General features: G+C 34.6%; 3 protein-coding genes across 4 annotated transcripts in view; 2 read left to right on the forward strand and 1 right to left on the reverse strand.

Annotated features, from left to right (window-relative positions):
* The window catches only part of LOC125037312 (sec1 family domain-containing protein 1-like), a 9398-nt gene extending 644 nt beyond the window's left edge, over positions 1-8754 (forward strand). Inside the window, exons 2-14 of the mRNA XM_047630390.1 lie at positions 1377-1539; positions 2030-2243; positions 2619-2706; positions 3004-3093; positions 3210-3360; positions 3952-4169; positions 4645-4863; positions 5130-5227; positions 5589-5768; positions 5989-6117; positions 6781-6924; positions 7455-7601; positions 7878-8754. Coding sequence (XP_047486346.1) covers positions 1377-1539; positions 2030-2243; positions 2619-2706; positions 3004-3093; positions 3210-3360; positions 3952-4169; positions 4645-4863; positions 5130-5227; positions 5589-5768; positions 5989-6117; positions 6781-6924; positions 7455-7601; positions 7878-7907 — 1871 coding nt within the window. The 3' untranslated portion in view covers positions 7908-8754. The remainder of the gene's footprint in view (positions 1-1376; positions 1540-2029; positions 2244-2618; positions 2707-3003; positions 3094-3209; positions 3361-3951; positions 4170-4644; positions 4864-5129; positions 5228-5588; positions 5769-5988; positions 6118-6780; positions 6925-7454; positions 7602-7877) is intronic.
* Positions 8755-12360: 3606 nt separating this feature from the next.
* Positions 12361-15752, reverse strand: LOC125037313 (selenocysteine-specific elongation factor-like). Of its 2 annotated transcripts, none has more exons than XM_047630391.1 (2): positions 15643-15752; positions 12361-14738 (listed from the first exon to the last, which is right to left on the reverse strand). In XM_047630391.1, the coding sequence occupies exon 2, from the start codon at positions 14715-14717 to the stop codon at positions 13044-13046; it is 1674 nt and encodes a 557-aa protein (XP_047486347.1). In that variant the 5' UTR covers positions 14718-14738; positions 15643-15752; the 3' UTR covers positions 12361-13043. The 2 variants fall into 2 exon arrangements, with proteins under 2 accessions (XP_047486347.1, XP_047486348.1); XM_047630392.1 differs by having other exon boundaries at positions 15573-15667.
* A 130-nt stretch (positions 15753-15882) lies between these two features.
* Positions 15883-22500, forward strand: part of LOC125037314 (UPF0488 protein C8orf33 homolog) — an 8854-nt gene continuing 2236 nt past the window's right edge. Inside the window, exons 1-2 of the mRNA XM_047630393.1 lie at positions 15883-16043; positions 21803-21959. Coding sequence (XP_047486349.1) covers positions 16020-16043; positions 21803-21959 — 181 coding nt within the window. The 5' untranslated portion in view covers positions 15883-16019. The remainder of the gene's footprint in view (positions 16044-21802; positions 21960-22500) is intronic.

A 22500-nucleotide genomic window follows, 5' to 3' on the forward strand; every position in this document is an offset into this window, starting at 1 on the left:
ATATTATTAGTTTTAATATAGTGTTTTCTGATATATCATTTCTTGGATATTCATATGATCTTGTCAAAATTCAGAAAGAATGCCCAGTAAAGTTAGTTCTTACGTGTCTTTCTATGTACAAGAGTGTTTATCAAAAGGTCCAGAATTATAAATGTTGAGTATTTAATGTCCATTATTTAGGATTTATGTCCTGTATGATAATAGTCTTTCTTTCTTTCCTTATATATTTGTTTGTTTATTTATTTTACTTAAGGAAAAAGGACCCAAATGTATACCTGGGTAACTCTTGCCAACTAACTCAGTGCACCTGGAAATGACATGCATGTATATGACATGCCCACTGAGAGTTTTGTTTAGTGATTGTCTGTATGTATAGGTTAAATTTTTCAAAATATTACTTAATTTTATTTTGCTATTAGTAATGTTAATGACATTATGATAGTTTATAATGTCTATGATGATAACAGGATCGGTATTAATAGCATTCCCGAGTTCACAAGGCCCACTAATTGACTCCTTGGTGGCTGAACACTTATGGTGTCATCTTTGTAGAACCATTTCACAAATCAAAACTACAGTGAGCGTTATATTTTCTTGGTGCATTAAGGTACAGCACATAGGCTTGCTAAATTGAACCTCTGTAATTACTTTGCAACTCACTGTGGTCAAATGAAGTAGCTTCTGAGCTTAACCTCTTTACTACAGTGATATATGAAGCCAGCCAGAGAGTCTCTTAGATTATTAAAGGGTTCTAAGATTTCCTATTAGGTTATAGGTCCAGGGACATTCCTTTTATTATATAGGCCTACAAAGCATAAGGTCATCATGTTATTATCTTGTAGCTATGGAGATGAGTCATGCCAAGGGATATCCATGGCCTCTGTGACTGTGGGCTCTCGGGGAAAGGCCAGAGTGGGATCCATGATTATTAAGGAAAGATAGAGGTTGCACCAAGAAAGTCTAAAAATTCTTGTCTTGTCAGAACAAAAGTTAGACAGGATATTGGGAAGGAGAGGGGCACCTATGGTGGAAAATGGGTTAGGCAAGCATAGAAAACCCTTGAAAGAGACTACATTTTTTTCTCAAATGAAAGTATTCAATAAATTCCCAAGGATTGCATTATTTTATTTTTATTGTCAAATTTCTAAGCCTATAATTTCTAATTTTGCTAGCTGGAGTTCACTGATACTCAGTGAGGCTTCTCACTCACTTATTTTTTCACCCTTGTATTGGATATTGATATGTCTTCAGAATATTAATGTATGTAAATAAAAACTCAAGCCATTAACTATCATTGTACTTTTTATGCATTGAAGGATAGGGAATGGATACTGCATTAGAAACACTACTAATTGATATAAATTGCTTTGCCATAGCATCGCTGCGGCGGATGATAAATCTGAACAGTGGTGTGGGAAATACCACTGTAGCCAGTGAAACAACTTTTTCTGTCCTGATTTACGACAAGCATGGCCAAGATATCATTTCTCCACTTCTCTCAGTCAAGGACCTGCGAGAGATGGGAATCACACTACATATGTAAGCATTTTTGATTCTGTTTATAGAATATAAATGTGGATGTATATGTTATGATAAAGTCAGACATAGCTATATATAAGCATTTATATTTATCTATATATAAGTGTCTGTGTGTCCATGTCTCTGCCTCTGCCTGTGTGCACGTGAATTTGTGATTGACTGTCTGCCTGAAGGTGAGGATAAAGGAAAGGGAGAGAGAATGTGTGCTCTACAGTGCTCATGTATGCATATCTAGTTAATGTTTATACATATGTTGTATATGTTTATGGTATATTTAGACAAACATTCAAAGGATAATTAAAACAGGAAAGAAAATATATATTTGATAATTGTGTTCATGTTTTGATGATGATTGTTGGTCACTGAGAATATAATATAAACCCTTCAAACTATATGCGAATGTATGTGTCTAGTTTGTCTCTATATCGATATATATGTCCATTAGTAAGGTAATTGGAAAGAATGATAGTCATAACTAAATAATTCACAGGCTTCTGCACGGTGAAAGAGGAGAAGTGCCAGATGTGCCGGCAATATACTTTTGCCAACCAACGGAAGAAAACTTGATTCGCATCGGACAGGACTTCTCTGACGGCTTATATTCCTCTTATTACCTCAACTTTATATCTCCAATCAGTCGACAGAAAATGGAAGATTTGGCCCTTGCTGCTCTACAGGCTGGGTGTCAGAGTAATATTAAGAAAGTAAGTCATTTGATTATTATTGGTATCTATGAATAAGTATTGTATTCCATTGTCATATGCAACTTGATATGTGTGTGTGAAGATTTGTTTTCTGGAAAGTTACTTCCCAGAGTGAATATGATTTAAAAAAAAATAATAATAATAATAATAATAATAATAATAATAATAATCATGCAATTTACAGTAATAGCTTTCAAGGATTTCTATGCCAAAAAAAAAATAATAATAATAATAAAATTCTGGTTTTGCTGCAGTATTTAGGTGTAAATTTCAAGGTTCCATGCATGGCTCATCATAATCTTGTTAATAGATCTTTTTACAAATGCTTCAATTCCCACATAATGGTGAGGAGATGCTCATATGTTTTTCTTGCAGGTATTTGACCAGTATGTCAATTTCATCAGTTTAGAGGATGATATGTTCACACTGAAACACCAGGGTTCTGATACTCTCTCATATTATGGTAAGTGATAGATGCTTTCATAACTCGCTTGAAAGACTCGTGAAGTGGGGACTTAAACAACTCTTTATTTTAGTAAATAAATGTAGAATTTCAATAGCTATGTTATATATTTAACAGCCTCTTTATTATCATGTATGATATGCATTGATTACAAATCATTATTATTGTCTTTATCCCAATCTCAATGTTGTGAAGAGTACTTTCATCGGTAATTTGCATCACAGTCAGTGATATAAAATTCAATATCAACAACAGCAAATAAGCATATCATCTTTTTTTTTTCTCTTTATCTCTCAGCTATTAATCGCGGTGATGTTAAGGACTCAGACATTGATCACATCATGGACTCCATCGTGGACAGCCTCTTCTCAGTGTTTGTCAACTTAGGTATGAGGAGGGAGTATGTCGCTGTTCTTTTTGTTCCCTAATTATGAATCTGAATTATTTAATTACACAATATTGTGAGCAAAGGAATTACAGATGATTTGCTTCCCCCTATGCAGGTCAAGTTCCAATCATTAGGTGCCAAAGGGGCAATGCAGCAGAAAGTGTTGCAGAAAGGCTGGACAAGAAGTTACGAGAAAATTTACGCGACACAAGGAATTCCTTTTTCACTGGTCTCTCCACAGATTCATTTGCAGCCGGACAGTTAAGGTCAGTTTGTACTGCAAATGATGTGTTGATCTGACAAACTCTTTTGGAACTTTATAATACATAGAAGAATTTTTAAATTATTGATAGATACGAGTGTTTATTTGGTAGTGTTAAGTTGACAGACGAAATTGAAAGGGAATCAAGTTTTTATATAAAGTGGAAAACTTTTTAAAGATGACTGAGGAATGTTGAAAGAAACTATGGTTCCCCTTGATCTAATATTATAGTTTTTTCATATTCTTAAAACACTCAGTGCTATGTGTGTACGTGTGTCAAACTGTATGATGTTGAGACTATTATTTTTTTTTTTTTTTGAATGTTTGCTAGTAAACAGTATTTGTCTTTTCCTTTCTTTCCTTTTTTTTATTTGCTACTGCACTCTAGGGAATAATTTTTTACACAGTTATTTGAAAAGGAATATTATTTATGTCCATGTATTTCAGTGATAGTTGATTAATGAAAATAGACTTTGAATAATTTTATTTGCATGTCCGTCTGTAAATGTATTTTAATGCAAAACTAATAAGCATATTGTAGTTTTATGCAAAGTGAAGGAACTAAGAAGCATAATTTTTAAAAATTATTTTGCAGTTTCCAAAGACCTCTCCTCGTGTTAGTTGACCGCAACGTTGACCTTGCAACCCCCCTGCATCACACCTGGACCTACCAAGCCCTTGCTCATGATGTACTGAATCTGAGCTTGAATCGAGTCTCAGTGACAGAGCAAGACCCCAGCCACATGTCCAACAGAAGCAAAACAAAAGAATATGATCTCAATAATGCAGATAATTTTTGGAGCACTCACAAAGGTATTTTAATTTAAATTTATTTCAATTTGTTTTCTTGGTCACACACTGCAGTAGCTTCGATTTTTACTTCTATTGCTTATGAACTAAGGGTTAAAGATAAGAAAAAAAAATTATAGAAAATCAGTAGCCATTGTTAGACACACAACATTTAAGAAGACATATAGATATTTAATTTGATTAAATAGATTTGTAAGGTTAGCAGCTCAGTTCAGTTCAGTGAGGTTTGGGAAGGTAAGCCTCATATATGGTGAATAGATATATATATAAGGCTGTGCAAATATTTAAGATGCCTTTTATGGATTATTTGTATGTCTGTATATACCAGCTACAACCCATTCTGTAAATATAAATGCATGTTAATGGTGGGAGAGTTTGAAAACAACTATAGGCCTTGAAGTTTACTGCACAGTATATTTTTTGAAAAGGTACTTCCTTTTTTTTTAAATATTTATATATTTTATTGTCTTTTTTTCAGGTAGTGCTTTCCCTGATGTAGCCGCAGCTGTGGAGAATGAGCTTGAGGACTACAAGAAAGCTGAGACTCACATCAAAGGCCTGAAGAGCGACCTGCCAGATGAGGACGCAATTGATCTCCTGAGTGACAACACCGCCAAGTTGACCTCAGCCATCACTTCCCTTCCGGAACTGCTTAAAAAGAAAGCCAACATCGACAAGCACATGAGCATCGCCATGGGTGAGATGAGGGTGTTGACTCCTGATTGATTCTGTTATATCTTTATATACAAGATGTGTACATCATATAACAAGGTTTTTATTCATTTATTAGGTTTTGTTTTTTTCCCTTTTTTTTAGAATATCAGTATATTTATTGCTTCAGCTTGATGTTATTATTAAGTTTAATCATAATGAATTTATGTTGCATGGTAATTGTATAATTTCTTCGGCAAGTTCATTCATCCTTTGGTATGAAGTGCTGTACTTATGCCTATATATTTCCAGCCTTGTTGAACAGCATCAAATCAAGGAAGCTTGATGTCTTCTTTGAGACAGAGGAGAAGATCATGGGTCGTGCTACCTTAGAGAAACCTTTATTAGAAGTAAGTTCTTGTTAGTAACAATGAATAGCCTGAATTTTTAACTGTCATTCAGTATCATATTGAATTATCTACTCTCTGTGAACATGTAATACTGATGGTTTAGCAAAGAAATACATCTTAACCACTGTAGGTTTTCACTCAGGACAGTAAATTAGCCAGAATTTGTAAAAAAATATTCAATGTTATATTGACTTGCCTTCTTTTTATGAACATGGTAGTAAATATTAAGATTCATGTTTTTCCAATAAGTATTTGTTTTCTTTCATGCAGGTAGGAGAAATGAAGCTAAAAATAGGTCTCTTTTTGCTATTTTTATGTTTCAGAGAAAATAATTTATACATACAATTAAATTTCTTTCTAGATAATAAATGACCCAGAGTGTGGTACTCCCTTGGACAAACTGCGTGTCTTCCTGATATTGTACCTTTGTTCAAATACCATGACCGATCCAGAGTTCAATGACTATGCGAAAGCTTTAGCTGATGCAGGAGCTGACACCAAAGCTCTACTGTACATGAAGAGATGGAAATCTCTTATAAAGGTAAGTACATCTTTGTGCATGATTATGTACTTGTCAGTTAGAGGGTGTCAGTATCATGAGCTTTCTCTTTTGTAATTTTATGACATACCATTACTCTGAATAGCATAATGAAGATAAAAAGAAATTTATACACATACATACACTTTTTTCTTCTTCTTCTCCTTTATTTTTCTTTCCGTTTTTCTTTTTAGCTCAGTATTAAAATATATTGGACTTCCAGATGACTGCAGGAGGTGGAATGTCTGAATATACTGGTGGTGTGGCAAAGACTGTGTCCATGTTCTCTAAGCTGATGAACCAGGGATCTGCTCTGGTGGTGGAAGGAGTCAATTTTGTGCTTAAGGAAAATGTAAGTAATGAATCCCCTGAATTTAGAGTGGATATAGGTTTGCTCTAAATAGCGTTTAAAGTGCATCGAAGATAATGTGTGTGTAACTGTAGATATATATATAAATGTAAATGTAAGTACTTGTGTAGCTAGTGGACAGAAATGAAATAATATGGATATAAGATTACTTCAATTTTTCTCTGAAATGGACATAAGTTGAATTTCTTCATTAGTGCTACTTTTAGTTTATTTATTCTAAGAAAACTGGTAGAAATTTAGAAATGTAATATTGTCTCTTAGCGGAATTAAAATGTATACAAAAGTATAGGACATCATGAAGTACATAAAGTATATAATGTTTTATCAGCTATGAATGAGTGAATAGATTGGAAAGGGATTGGGCTTTAGGTAAACTTCTGTTGGCTTAGAATTGAGGAGATCTAGCTATGAGTTATGCAAGAGCATGATCAATGACTTTCATTCCCAGTATTAAGCTGAAAGTCTCAGAATTTCCTTTTGAATATGATGTGTTGATATTATCAACATATTTACTGAATGTAAAATAAGGATTGAGGATAGTGTAAAATGAAAATTTTTATTTTCTCATCACCTATCTAATAACTGGTGTGTATTGGCCAAAACAAAGTCCTGAAGTTGAACAAAATGTTTCATGACTCATTCCAGAAATTGCCAATTACTAGAATTGTTGACCATTTGATGGAGCTGAAAAACAGTGAAGAAGAGAAAGAGTACAAGTACTTTGACCCCAAGATGTTACGACCGGGAGATGGCAGTGTGGCTGGAGCACGAACAAGAACACCATTCCAGGTTTGTGGAATTGAGTGGAAAATGCTCGTTTATCAAAGGAGAAGTTCTTGTATTAAGCACTGACTGCTATATAATGTGTTATATCTGGTATCTTGAACATGTATGTACAGATAGATGTAGATGTAGAAGTAGATAGAGATAGAGATATAGATATAGATTAGGTTGACAGATATAAATATCTAAATAATTTTGTGTGAGGGGGTAAACCTTAGCCCAGTGCTGCCAGAAGCTTCAGACTCCAATTTGGACTACATGCTAGCCGCTGCACACTTTCAGCTACTTGAAGGAAGAATCAGAAGCATGAGAAACATAATTTTTTCATCTCACATGAGTTTGGCTGCAGTATATACAGTTGTCCATTGAACAAGATTAAAAAGTGAAATTAGGGTTATAGGTCATAAATCACTGCTATAATAATTGAACAAGGGAACAAACTTTTAAGGTGTAAATGCCTCTTGGAAATGAATCCACTCATGTCACAGAATTGGACACACATGCCACACATCGTTAAATCCATTTTCTCTTTACAGGAGTCAGTTGTGTTTGTTGTAGGCGGTGGCAACTACATGGAATACAATAACCTTGTTAATTATGCCAAGAAGAAAGCTGGTGCTACAAACAAAAAAATTATCTATGGCTGCACCGATGTTGTCAATGCTGAACAGTTTCTTAATCAGGTAACGTTAATTCTTTTTCCCTTCTGTTAAAATTACTATTCATTTGTTACAGTTGAATGTCATTACCAACTAACCCAAGTACCAACACCACATGTTGCAAAATAAGTTGTCTTTTGCGATGCTCAGTTTGTCAACTTTTCATGTTTTTTTAATTTCATGAAAGATCCATATCAGTATGCATTTTTCTAATATATATTGCTAAGGCAAAAATAAAGGTATAAGTGCTGCTTCACTATTGATAAGACTTGTGTTTAATAGACATCCCTTCTGTTTCAGCTCTCCAAACTTGGTAATGACATTTCCTGAAAAGAAGACTTTGGAAGCCAGTCTTTCTCACATACTATTTTAGGACGTGATTTATAATGCTCGGAGAGGGAGAAGAGTTGTCTGCATGGCACATTTATTGGTTTATTTTAGGAATTATATTTATTTTATATGGAGATATTTCTATTGTTTTGCAGTTTGTATTATAAACAGATATTAAACAATATAATACTGTATTTAAGCCCCAGTGATGTTATGAAAAGCCTGAGAATTTTATACTGTTTAGGAGAATAGTTATATAGCTATTCACACTTTATTGCTTTAATTGCAAGTGAATGTGCGATAATTGTCATTAAGATAGGTTAAGATGGATATATACCCTGAGCACACAAGCCATAATACCTGTTTATGGGAGAGTTAATAGAACAAAGGGATCATTCTTCCTCCCTGTGTATGCATTCTGATTGATGCTGATTTAATGTTTGTAAATGAGTGAACAGCAGTAATTATATCTATGAAATCAGGAAACAGAGTGACAGGGTGGAAGATGTTGTGCAAATTATTTGATTTGTATTAATTTGATGATCATGTACGAAAAAAAAAAAGTTGGCATATGGGTTCCTCACTTATAATTAGCTATATTATCTTGGTCTTTGATTGTATGTAAACTGCACTGATACCATTTTTCTTCAGTATCATCAGTGGGTATTATGGCTTTGGTCTCTGATCGTTCATGCAGTAGAAAAAGGGAAGTTGCAAGTAATATGCTTCTTAAGGGTAATGCCGTTTTCATTTTCCTCTTCAGATTATAAGAGATTAAATATATTACTCTTGAGATATTACAGTAATATGTAAAAAGGTACACTTAAGTAAAACAGTTATTAAAATATTTCATAACTTTTCTTACCCTTTTGTTTGATTAGAAATCAGAAATCTGGTTTAGGATATGTAATAAACCAGACTTGAATCAGATTTTAATAGACTGTATCCAAAAAATGGAAATAATTATAATAATGATATTTATTATTATTATTTTTATTATTATTGTTATTATGATAATAATTCCTAGTTAGACTTTCAGCTGAAGAAGCATGTGAGGAGAATTTAAATAAACATGCATATCATGGAAGGTGAATATATTGATGTACATGGCCTATTATGCACCAAATAACCTTTTATTTTGAAGGGGGGTGGGGAGGTGATGAAAATCATTAATTTATTATATTCATTCATTACATAAAAGTTGTAGTTATCTTGAAATATATTTGTAGTATTACATTATCTGATGTTAGCCTTTTATACTCCAGGTCAATAAGTTTGTTCCATAAAGTAACAGTAAATACATCAGTTGTTTAAATGCCTTTGGATCCTTTTCTTAATATAGATTGGTGTTTGTTGTTACATTCGTGGCAAGTCTATAAGAGCAACTTAACCCAGATTTAAATGCAACATTTTTTTATTGCCTAAATTTCTCAAAAAGAGTTAGTTCCCTTGTTAATATTTATTCATTTATTTACTTATTGGAAATGTTCTGCCCCGTCAACTTCTAAGGTCATTAGCAGTGTTTACAAAGCATAGCTATAGGGTGGGGTAAAAAAAAAATTGGTTCAGGAAGGCAATATTTGTGGATTTCCAGAATGGTCAAAACAAACAATGGTACCAGGAATCAAAGGTTACACAGCATTATGGGAAAGTATTGTGGCAAAAAGGGTAAATGCGAACTAACAATTTGAACAGATGAGGAAGGGAATGAAGAAGAGAAGGAAAAGGAAAGAGGGAGAAAACAAGACCCTGCAAAATTAGTTGAGGCAAGAGCACAGGTCCAAGATGGGTGTTCGCTATATTGGGCCTTAGTCTCTGCCTCCTAAGACCCCCACAGCAGCAACAAACAAGGGATGGGGGGAGGGGGGGGGGGGTAATATTTATATGTTAACAATTAAGAACAGAACTAGCATTTAAGTTACATACAACTGAGGAATGCATAGCACTATGGTACTTTTTGTTTTTAGTTCTCTTTCTTTAGGGTGGTACAATATGAAATGATTTTAAAGGTTTACTTACGATATATAAAATCAGGTACGTATCAATTAGTTTGATATACATGAATGATTAAGGCTAAAATAATTATACAACAGAGACTGTGTGATTGCTTTAATATAGTACAATTGAAGAGATGAGATGAACAAAACAACTTGCTTCAATGCTATTTAATTTTATTTACATAAAATAGTAAATTATTATGGCTAATAATAAATATATATCATAATGATATAGGAAAAAAGGAAAGGAGAGACAGATTGCTTGTATGAAAAACGAAATACTAATTGTCATTTTTGTTTTTGACTTTTACTGTTACAAATCTTTGTCCATTACTGTTTTTGCACCAATTTCATTTCAAAGCTCTGTTCACCAGCTCAATAACCATAGTCTGATCACACATGATTGGTCTAATAATGTCAGTGTATTTTTCCACAGCGAAAGCAGATATTTACAGCAATATCATAGTTACTAGCTACTGGAGTATTGGTATTTCTCTGAAGGTTTTATGATGATCATAGCCCTTAATGATCTTAAATACCCAAACCATTTGAGAGAATGTTGCACATTTTCAGAATTCAGTTCAGTGGTTCTTGTAGTAATGCACATACTTTAACACAAATAATGGTCAATGGTTAAAACAAAGAAATGATATCAAAGACATCAAAGGTCATATAGCACTATGGTAAAGTATTATGGCAAAAAGGGTAAAAATAAGTTAACAATTAGGATAAGTGGGCAGAAGATGAAGAAGAGAAGGAAAAGAAAAGGAAGAGAAGAAAAAAACATGCAAAATTAGTTGAGGTGAAGGCTGAGGTCCAACAAGCAAGTGATTGGGTTAACACAAAAAAATCACCCTGGTTTTATACTATATCTGACTAACTCAAACAAGAACACTTCAGTTCAAGTCTTGGTAGTAATGAGGGTAATGAAGCAATGAAAGTTACAGCTAAAGTCAGACTGATTTTTCTTTATTTTGGTTGGAATTATTTTCCCCTTATTTACAAACTTGATGGAATCTCAAATTGGATGCTGGGAACTTACAGTTTACAGTTACAGTTCTATTGCAAACATGCAGTTAGGATCATTTTTAGATTATTATTATTATTTATATTCCAAGATTTTCCATAATTGATGCAAATCGATACTTTACCATGACTTTTAAGGCCTAAAGAACATGCAAAGATAAAGAACAAAATTTTCCCAGAAACTATTTGAACCCTTTCAAAGTCATCTACTATGTATACTGCAGCACTTACAGAAATTAACTACAGGCCAAGACTTCTATAATGAACCAGAGTATTTATAAGATACATATAAGGAAGAGTAAGACAAGCATTCTGTATTTAGAGTAACAGGGTTTCCAAATCATGTAAACTTTTACCCACAAAATAAAATTATTTCTCTTTTTTTTTTTAAACTTAAAACTGACATTCAGAATTCAAAAAGTTTTTGTAGACAGGGAGGATAAGCAGTTTCTGGAAGAAAAAAACTGAAATTCCAATTATTGTGCCAAAAATGAAACTATAATGATTTTAAAACACCATTTTACCACATTTCTTACCCTTTGAATATGGATATAAACAACTTGCCTTCGAACTCTCATTTCTAATCAAACTAAACCATCTTTATAATAAAAGAAAAGCAATATGGACAGATGGAATTCCTGCTATACCTGATTATGACAAATCTACTTTAATTTGTACTGTATGATACTTTGTGTTATCACAATATATGATATTATCAACATAGTAATTACAACAGCACTTGCCTGATTAAGACTGTAATGTGGTATTCCAACATGGAGTTATCAGAATAAAGGACAGATCAGCGGGACAAAGAATAGCAACAACAAAAATAGGAACCAAGCAAACTAATGATAAAAGTAACCCTGAGAAATGAGGACAAGACTGTAAATCTCTAGCAACTGAAGCTACAACTATATCACATTAATAAAAAGCGAATATGAGCAAATAAAACTGTCAGAACTCAAAATAACAGTTATTATGTCATTGCACCTTTCCCTAGGTCATTTCAAAAACCTATTTAAAAAAAAAAAAAAAAAAGTCAACACAACAAAGGAAGACAAAGAAAAATCAACAGTGAGTCTGATGTTTTCAATAAATTTATCTAAAATCTTTGTAATACTTCCTGTGGTTATCTCCCTATGAAATTAATAAAACCTTAACATACATAGTTTAAGATATCCTGCACCCAGACCTAGAAAAAACACTTGTAAATAACACTATCTCAATGAAATAACACTCTTGCAAGTTACCAAACAAATGTTTAAGATAATTATCACAAAAGTATCTTAATAACAGCTATAAAACATCACATAAACAAAGGAACTTCAGATGACACAGACAAGACTGGCAAATAAAGATAAAACAAAACTCAAGATGGCATCATAAAAAACATGAAGGAAATGCCAAAGGCTGATTAAAAAAACAGTAAATGCAAACTAGAAGCCATTTAATGAACGACCACAGTACAAATTCTGCCATTATACATCTGATCCTTGGCAGTAAGGACAAGGGCTCCATTAAACCATCTGCTAATAGAAATAAGCAACTTACAGAAAACTTATAAAAATCAATATGATTTAAACCACTTTTTAATTAAACAATTGATAATTCTAAAAAAAAAGGCTAAACATCTATAATTTTCATCCTGAAATTAATGGACTGTGCCCTCCTTACTGTTTTGTTTTATCCCTGTGGGGTACCTTACTCATTTCCAGGGTACAAAAAGGCAAAACTAAATGGAAAAATCAAAATATTTAATAATTGTTAGGAAAATCTATCACTTTTATACTCTTTATAAAAAGTAAAAAAAAATCATCAGTACACCATAACAATTTCACATAAAAACAAACCCAAACAGTTATACAGATAAACAAAAATTTAATTACATCTTCCAAGTCATAATTTTTAATGCAAAATTCTTATATATCATGAATCATGATACCCATTTTCTTTTACTGAACACCTTTCACCATTCAGAATTAATCAAATGTACTTCTCTGATAGCTTACATCATATGAGGAACTGTTGCTTCTTTGTAGAAAGGTCAAGACAGACATTCATTATAGCTGACAAAAATATACAAATATACTGTGCTGCATTAGACATATAAATTTCACGTCTGAACAATCTTCTTTGTATTACTATACATATATTTTTTAAAATTAAGAACAACTCTCACTGGTTCTGCATTTTCACTTGGGTTCTGGTTTTCCTGTGCCCCTTTTCCTTTCTTCTTTCCACCTGATAGTTTTTTTAGTGCATCTTTAGTTTTATCTTGCAAACCATCAGTCACTCTGACCTTTATCTTACCACCTTGTCCAAAAGTCCCTTCAATCACACCATCTTCCCCGGTTGAGAACTTTACCTTAAGACCAATGAACAGCTGGCTATTTGTGTCTTTCTTCAACAGATTTTTGACAATGACTTCATACTCATTTGTCATTCTCTCTACAATACCTTCTTTACTTTTGTTTTTGTATACTTTTACTTTTTCGAGTTGGGTGTCATGATAGTTCTTGTCAGTGAAGATTTCAAGGGGTTTCCCTTTGAAAGCAAGCCGACACAACTTTGTGTTGACATCCAAGTCCAGCTTAGAACCAATTAGCATTGAATTAGGTGTTATCTGAATTGGTCTCTCAAATTCTATGACAGCAAATTGATGCTGTGGTTTGTAAGTAGCTTCCTGATCAAGAGATTTTAGAGGTATTAACTCACTTTGATGTTTGTAATTAATATCATACAAAAATCCATCTTTTGTTTCAAGTTTATCTTCAGTTCCAAAGAATGAAACCTTAGCTAAAACAGTCTCATGACCAATACTAATGTGAAACTTAGCTTTTGTCTCAATGGAAAGTTTATAATAATTGATTTTCTCTACTTCAGCAAGAACACCATATGCAGTTTGAATGAGCCCTGGTGTACCAACTACCCCTCTTTCTAGCTGTTTTGGGTCAAATTGTGTCACACATATTCCAACTCTGTCTCCTTGTATTGCTTTCTCAACAGGTTTTCTGAACATCTGCATTGATTTAACCTTTTTTGTAATCTTGAGACTTGGAATCTCAATATTATCATTTATGGCAACAGCTCCTTGAAGCACTGTACCAGTGAGGACTGTTCCTTGGCCTCTTATGCTAAAGCAGTGGTCTACTGCAAAAATAAAAGGTCCAACTGCATCTCTCTTAGGAACATAAGAAAATGCTGTTAGTGATTCAATAAGTTCCTTTACACCAACTGGTTCTACATCAGGTGCTTCTGGCCCACCAGGTTTTGCTGCTACTGCGATCACTTTAGCATTGGCAAATTTAGTCTGCTGGAGAGTAAGCAAGATTTTCTTTGTCATCTTCTCAATGCCAGCCTTCTGTTTTTCTACAGGTAATAAATCAACTTTATTTAATACTACAAGCAAGTGATCACACAAAATCTCACCAATAACAAGGCATTCTGCTGTTTGAGTCTGCATGCCTTTCGTGACATCCACAACCAACATCATTGCATCAATAATCTGTGCCCCACCAATAATGGTCCTGATGAGAGATGCATGCCCAGGACAGTCAACCAATGTGAACTGAGTCTTTTCGTAGCCAGCATCTTTAATGCTGTCTGAGGCATCAACGAGAAATGAACTGAACCCAAGATCAATGGTAATTCCTCTCTCCTTTGACTGCGGGTTCTTGTCAAAGCAGGCAGTGCTGGCTACAGTACTAAGGGCTTTGGCTAAGGATGTCTTGCCACTGTCGACATGTCCCAGCACACCTACGTTGAAGTTCAAAATTTTGCTGCTCATCTTGTAGTTTTAAAACGGAGCCTGTAAAAGATAGTATTTTATTAGGAAAATAATCATTAATAATATACTAAGTAAATCTCCTTCAATCCTAATTCTTAAAGAAAGAAAAACTATATAACAAAGAACATACTTCCACTGTAAATATAATGAACAAATTTAATAATGAATTCTTGCTACTTGATTTCCATAATGGAACACTAAACTGATACTGCTTAAATCTGAAATCAGATAAATACATTACATCTATTCCATTTACTCATTCCATTCTGCAAAGAGACACTAGGCACACAGATCATGGAAGATAAAATGATATATTTCATCTCAAATTCTATAAGTAACTTGCTAAAATGCCATCCAACCAATTTATAATATTACTAATTTGGTCATCATAATTATATGGCTACCAGATACAATATGGATTATAATATTTTCAAGTCAAGACTTATATTATATGTTCTACAATACATCACTATTGTTAAATAACATTAATTATCACAAGTAAATTTTGATAAAAGACAATTACCATGGATATTAATATCCTAATAAATATGCAATACACTCGGCCTTACTTATTTCAAAATAGTTTGTTGCTTCAAGACCTTGAATGGATACATTTTCCAAGTCATGATTACATAACAATTCTGAATTGACAAAAGGTTTGTTATGTTATATTACCTCAAACTTATAAAACATGAATTCTGTCATTTTCAATTTACGTTCAGCTGATCCAAAAAAAATCATAAATCGACCAGCTGTCAATTTAAATACCTGTTAATTGTAATATTCCGACCCAGATAATCAAGTACCAAATGCAAAACAGATGCATGTCACACTTAACAAACACGCAAGACCTACCATGAACGTTATCATCTCTTATCATAACCCTTCCTATAATCATCTCACGCAGATATATGATCAATATTACCTATCTAAAGAGGGACGAATTCCTCCATCCGCAAGGAAGGATCGTGTCCGGTGTTTACCTGTGACGTCAAACCTCAGGGAGTACATCTTTTATTTTCTTAATAGTCCTGAAAACATATGCTTTATTTTTTTATGATTTTAAATTTAACAATTGATATCGTTTAATATTTTTTGTGATTGTATTTACATGGTTATTTTGTTTTGAAGGAGATGGAAAGAAGTGTCACTGATTTCAAAGATGTATTCGGTACGCGGTTTGATGTAAACAAACACACGTGCAAATTCAGAACATGTAATCTATGTACAGACTGACACATTAGAAAGTTAAAAGGACAAACAGCAACAGTACATTTCTGAAGGTGACATTTACGGGCCAGAATGCCTCCCAAACCAAGACAGAGGGTAAGCTTAGCCTTTTTTTAAGTTTACTCTTTTTCTCTTCTGTTTATCAGTTGAAATTTAACCTATATATTTTCTTTCAGGGATTCAATACACTTTTACTCAGTTGCTGTAGTGCAGGGTCATTAGCCTTGCAGTTGGATAAGGCTGTAATAGATTTGATTTTCAGATATGGAAGATTTGGAAAGAAAGAAAATCCAACACCGTGTCATTCATAAATGGTGGTGCGGTATTTGATACCGAGAGCGACACACCAAATCCAGGATAATATGTGAACCCAAAATCGAAACCTAACCTTTCCTACCTTCTATTCACTCCCTAGACAGGGTACAGGTGGGAAAACCCCCAGTACCCCCTCTTTTTAATACTTTGTGCGAATTTACTGAAGATGGACATTTGAGAACTGTACCTGCGTGAGGCTGTTGTGGACTTTGAGTGGTGACACATATATGGTATTTTCATCATTTCCTTGTAAATATGAGGCTGCTGTGGATATACCTGTATTGCTTCCTACTCTATTTTCTATGCTCTATAGGATGGCAGTGTCCTTTTCCCTCTATCTCCGTGCATCGCTCTCAGTAACATTAACTAGTGATGCTATCATCCCTCCCTTTTGGCAAGTGAGGCAGGCTGTGTTGGTGTGAACCACCAGACATTCTGGTGCATTAGTTATACTATACAAGTCCTGGAGAGTTTGAAATGACCTGCGGGCATTAACATGTTGCCATGGCATTGTTGATGACAGACCTCATGGCCCTATCACCCCTAAGACATTTCAATTGGTAACTGACAATTAGACCTTGAACAATTCAGTGCTTTTCCTCAGGATCTTAAGGTCTGGCTTTTCTATGCCTTTTGACCCACTTTATTTGCTTATTTGTATCCTCGTGGCATCATCTGTGATGTTATAGTCAGCCTTTTACAACAAATAAGGATAAATGATTCTGTGTTAATATGTTTGGTTGGTGATGTAATTGCTATATTTGTATGCAATGTAATTTTCCTATATAGGTTATATAATGGCTATATAATATGTGCAATGCAACATTTTATGTCGTGTTGTCTTCCATGTTGTAATTAGAACCCAGTCTTATTGAGTCAAAACTACTGGTGTGCTGGAGCTTTAGGACAAAAATATCTCCGGTGTGCATGCGCCATACTTGGCTAGACTGGACACCCATTTGTTTTTGTTTTTTGTTTTCGTTTTTTTCCTCCTGTCCCGTCTAATCTTGGGGTCCCTATAGTAGGTATGTGTATGTGGCTCAGATTTCTGCCATTACCTGTGCTCCAGTCTTGGCCATGCACCTCAGAAATCTCCCCAGAAAAAAATATTTTAGGGGCTTTTTGCAATAAATTCTCAGGGGGTTTATACAAATTTTGTCATTGGACAATTGAACTTCCGCCTTGTTTTCAAATTTTTCAAATCCGTGCAGTCATTGAATGAATTGAAGACAAAAAATTTCCATCTTTTTTTGTAACGAATCCTACACAAGGTATGTCATAGGTAATAAAAAGGTGGAAGAAAGTGAAAAACATGAAAAACTGAGCCAAACTCCGGATGAGAAAACATTGAAAGGAAGTTGAAAATACAAGAGGAAATTAGGATTAAAATTGTAAAGGTTACGAATAATAAATGTGCAATTACGTTTTTGTTCACCCACTGCTGCAAGATATGCCATGCTGAAATCCAGCTGAAGATCACTGTACAAATAAAGCATACCTTCCTAACCCCTTACTGAGGGCAAGCCCCTGGTCCCCTTCCCAGGGTATTTCCCTACCAGGAGCAAGTTCTCACAAATAGGAAATGATGCAGTGGTATGTGCCGTCTTAGTTTGTATTGCTGACCTTTGCCCTCTTCTGTCTGGGGTAATGTTGGAGGGACTGGCAAAGGTGGTATGTACCCTGATTCTGCATTCAGAATTCCCCATCCAACAAGTTGGACAAGATGGATGAGATGTTTTGACCATTTTGAACCTCTGTTTTAACGTCCAGAACGAGTTGTTCATCTCGTCCATCTTGCCCACCTTTGCAGCTGGCTAAACAGGACAAGGCGATGTCACCATAACATTTGTATAAAAACAATGACAGTTGCAAGCAACCATATGATAGTAGTAGGTAGTTATCATTTTAGTTGTAAACCTATGCTGTATATAAAATAAAGACTTAAGTATAATAAAATAATGAATGTTCAGAGCTGGTTCCATTATGGTTAATAAAGGCCTTGGAGGGTTCTAAGTGCAGTCTTGTCCTGCTGGTCCTGACAAGTTGCCTAGACAAGCAAGACAAGATTCAGATGGGGGCTTCGAAAATCTGCTCCTTGTAGCCGGATGATCAATTACAATTGCTCTTAAAGTGGTTGCCCTCGTGAAGGTGAAAAACCTGGCAGCAGCTGGATTAGTGTGGGTGGTTACACCTGTAAAGGTAAAGTCATCTTGAGCTGACTTAAACCTTCATTAGTTGAGGTTACTCCACACAGTAAGAATATAATGGTGTTGTGACTAGAGCACACTTTTGGCTTCATGTCTCTTATTGACAAATGATAGTGTATGACTTCACTAATTTATGTAAATTCAGTGTGAAAGAGATGTTCTATGCAAAACTTGCTTGCATGACAAAAAGCCCAAATAGTATCTGGATGTGATGGAACTAGATTTGAAATGTCTGTCAGTCCTCATGGCTTGGGAACTAGTACCAGTATTAAAAATCGCATCATCTTCGGGCCATTGCTAGGTCCCAGAGTTTGAGGATTTCTGGCTCCTGGGACCAACACCCATATTGTTGGGTACATGGGTACAATGATATGGGCAACATAGCTAAGAAAATCAATTACGTCCTTGTTAGCATTGGTTGGAGGGTCCTTCAGAATTGTAAGGTTTAACAGATTGTTTCTGACTACCCTTCAGGTTCACCAGTATCCACCCAGGGTGTTTCACTTGGACAGATTGAGGGAGGGAGAATGTACTGAGAAGTTTGTCATGGTTATATATGACCTGATGTACCCTATAGTACTGTGGAATACCTTCAAACAAAATGCTTGATGCAGCTCGGGAACCTGTTGGTGACCATCCAACAGCAAGGTAGAATGTTGTCTCACAGGAAACACTGGAAGCCATTGTTGAGTGGCAAGTCCACAATAGATCATATCCTTGCACTTTGAGTCTCTAGAATTCAGTCATGGTATGCTAGCAACCTACATTGACCTCAACAAGGCATTTGACTCAAAGGATCGTGAATCCATCAAAGTGGAGCTACACTAAGTAATATCCTCTTACAGCCAGGCACGCCTATAGCCAACATGATAAACCAACCGATCCAACATGCTATAGTGAGTAGAGCAGGAAGTTCCGCTGTATGTAGTGGACTCCCTGGTCAAAGGGCTGCACAGTTACCAGAAGTCACTGGAATGAGTAACACCCTGAGATTTCTGGTACCATCATTATAGGGATTTAAAGTCATTGACCTTCACTTTACAGACAATGTTGCAATCTAATATGTGTCAATGGAAACCCTGGTGGCAGCTTTTGACGCATTTAGCAGTGAGCCAAAATCCTTAGGTCTAGAGGTCTCTTGGACCAAGACTAAGATCCAAGGTGGTATGTGCTTGCAGTGAGAATATGGAAGTCACACAGAGCTTTACTTATCTTGGTTGTGTAGTCCATGACTTGGCTGTCAGACCAGGAAGTCAGCAGATGGTTTGACTTGGCAAAAGGTGCTATGAACATGTAAGACGAGTATTGGAGATGTTGATACCTGTGGAAAAGAACAAAGTTATGTGTCTTCAAGGCCTTGCTTTATGGAAGCAAAACTTGGATACTCTCTTTTGCCTTGGAGTCTCATTTCGGTGCCTTTTGCAACAGCCCCAAGCACTGGATCATGGGGTACAGTTGGCAGGAACAACAGTTCTACTGAGATCAGTGTAAGACCCGTTTCTTGACTATCCAGCACTGCTGACTCAGGCTATACAGCCTGTAGATGTCCTTGGAAGATGTAGCTTGAGCAGATTAATTAGATCTGTCATAATGAGTTAGAGATGAGTTGTGGACCGGCTTGGTGGCTTGCCAAGAGGAACCCTTATGGATGATCTTTGGTATTAGCCCCAGTGATTAAATCAAGTGACACTGTCTTGTGTTTATCATGACTCCCATGCATTGCATTCCAGCAAAGGTCAATAGTGTTTTCTAATAATAATCTGGCAAGATTAAGCTTAAACTAGTTCCTTGCTTGATAATGAGTTTATAGGGAGGTCATCAATAATTCTTAGGAGACATAAATACACTGACATCATCTAGTGCTATGTGTTATATTTGACTTTGAGGCATTTTGGTACATATATCTGAAGCAAGATGCATTTGACATGTTGCTTGTATTTTTTTGATTTGGCTTGTTGATAAGGTTGTGGGTATATATAATTTTACCCACAAGTATCAAGTCATATATATACTAGATATATATTACTGTATTAGTTATCATCACAGAAATAAATGTTGTCCTTACTAGCAATCTGTAAAGAAACCACATTAACCAAAATATATATACAACCTGTTATTTTTTGTTTCTTTTTTCTTTTTCCTGAGGTAATTTTTTTTTTCTTTTCTTTTTTTCATACTGTACATTGTCATTTTTGCAGCCATTTTAAGTTATAAAACTGGATGTTGATACCAAAGGTATCCTGTTTGTGTAAATTAAGAGTCAAAATAGTTTCCTTTAGTGGAGATTTGATATTTTTTTGACAAAGAAAAACTAAATTAATAAATGAAACATCAATTAACCAGATATTCAGAAAATTTGTTTTTTGACCTTTGGTTAAGAATGATTTATTTAAGAGTCATTTGTGATCATTACAGTCACTTGTATCATTAAGGATAGACAGGCCAGAAGTTTTACCAACTTCCCTGAATCTCAATTTTAAAAGAAGAAGCCTGGAGGCACATATTCTGAAAGACAATCTAGACCTATCCAGAATCTTGTGTCAAATGCACTGGCATAAATTTTACCAAGGAAACTTGAAAAGGGTGCAATTGACGGTGAAGATTTAAAGGCCTGGACTGAGGCCTTAGTATTTCAACAACTTAACATTCCTCTAGGTATAATAGTTGCATATATTTGTAGTGCATAGTAAACATTAATTAATGTGAGAATAATTTTTTATTGAAAGTTTCCCAGACTGTGTAGTTGGTCAGGTTGGAAATCAAATCACAAATAGCATTATTAATCATTTGTATTTAGAATGGATTTCTTTCTCAAGTATATATATGGATGTTTTCTTTGTGGTCAGCTTCATTTAATATGTAATAAAAATCTACAAATGACTCTGCCAAATGCCCCTCATTTTGCCATGTAGTATAAAAGCAATAACATTGCTAGGAGAAACAGGGCATGGACTCAAAGAATAATGAATTGGGTAGCACTGCAGTGTCCTCCAGGGTCATGACAAGACACCTATGACCATCTCCCTAAAGGTCATCCCAAGCATGTCTTCAAATGAGTTTGGCCTGATGGCACATTAAGATGGTAATTATCTGCTATAATATATAATATACCCATCTATCCCTTGTGTAGCATACCTTGATGAAGCAATAAAGAGAACCTGCTCTTCCTTTTGTTTTGTTTACAAATGGTTCAGCATGAATCTACCTCAAGAAAATTAAAATACAGCAATTTAGGAACTAGCGAGTTTCAGTAATTGTTTTCGAACAGTTGTATCATACTGGTATCATATGTATACCAACAATCAAACCTTAACTTTAGAATCTTTATTTCAGGTGAGAAAAGGCCCACCTCCCAAGGTTGTGACTAAACCAAACCCTCAGGAAGACACAGATGAAGCCGCAACACTAGATAAATTTGCCCTCGAGTTAAGATGGTGTTTACAGCAGATAGAACTCAGCATGGAGAAGAAGCAGGGAAATTCCAAACAAAGTAAGATGGAAGATGATATAATGTGCGATGGGGATGAATTGATGGTATTTTACTCAACCTTTTTGCAAGTTGTTACATATTCATTTCATGTGTTATCCTTATACCCTGTTGGATCTCTCTTGCACACTAGAGATATTTTCATTTTTGTGCAAGATGTTAAAGGAACAGTTGTAATTATTTTTGGGAATGAATGCAAGAAATAATACACATTATTTTTGTTAAGAATATTAAATTATACTCTATTGATGTATAATTAATTTATTTTATTACATTTGCATTATTTATTTATATATTTTTTTCATCTTTGTGTGACCCTCTTAAGAACCCATTTGATCCTAAACTGTTTTTTTCTCATTTCTTTTTCGTCTTCTGATTGCTTGCTTGTAAAACTTAGAACTATGGAATCAACTAAGTACTAATATCTCTCTCTCTCTCCCTCTCCCCCTCCCCTTCTCTCTCTCTTAGAATGGCTTATCCAAAAAAAAAAAAAAATGGAATTCAAACAAAATTATTATATTTACAGAAGGCTCTAAATAAGACA

The sequence above is a fragment of the Penaeus chinensis genome, chromosome 23 (genome assembly GCF_019202785.1).
Source record: "Penaeus chinensis breed Huanghai No. 1 chromosome 23, ASM1920278v2, whole genome shotgun sequence".
NCBI lineage: Eukaryota > Metazoa > Arthropoda > Malacostraca > Decapoda > Penaeidae > Penaeus > Penaeus chinensis.

Excerpts from the sequence above, each read along its gene's own strand:
- LOC125037313 (XM_047630391.1), bottom strand. The coding sequence starts at position 14,717 with ATGAGCAGCAAAATTTTGAACTTCAACGTAGGTGTGCTGGGACATGTC.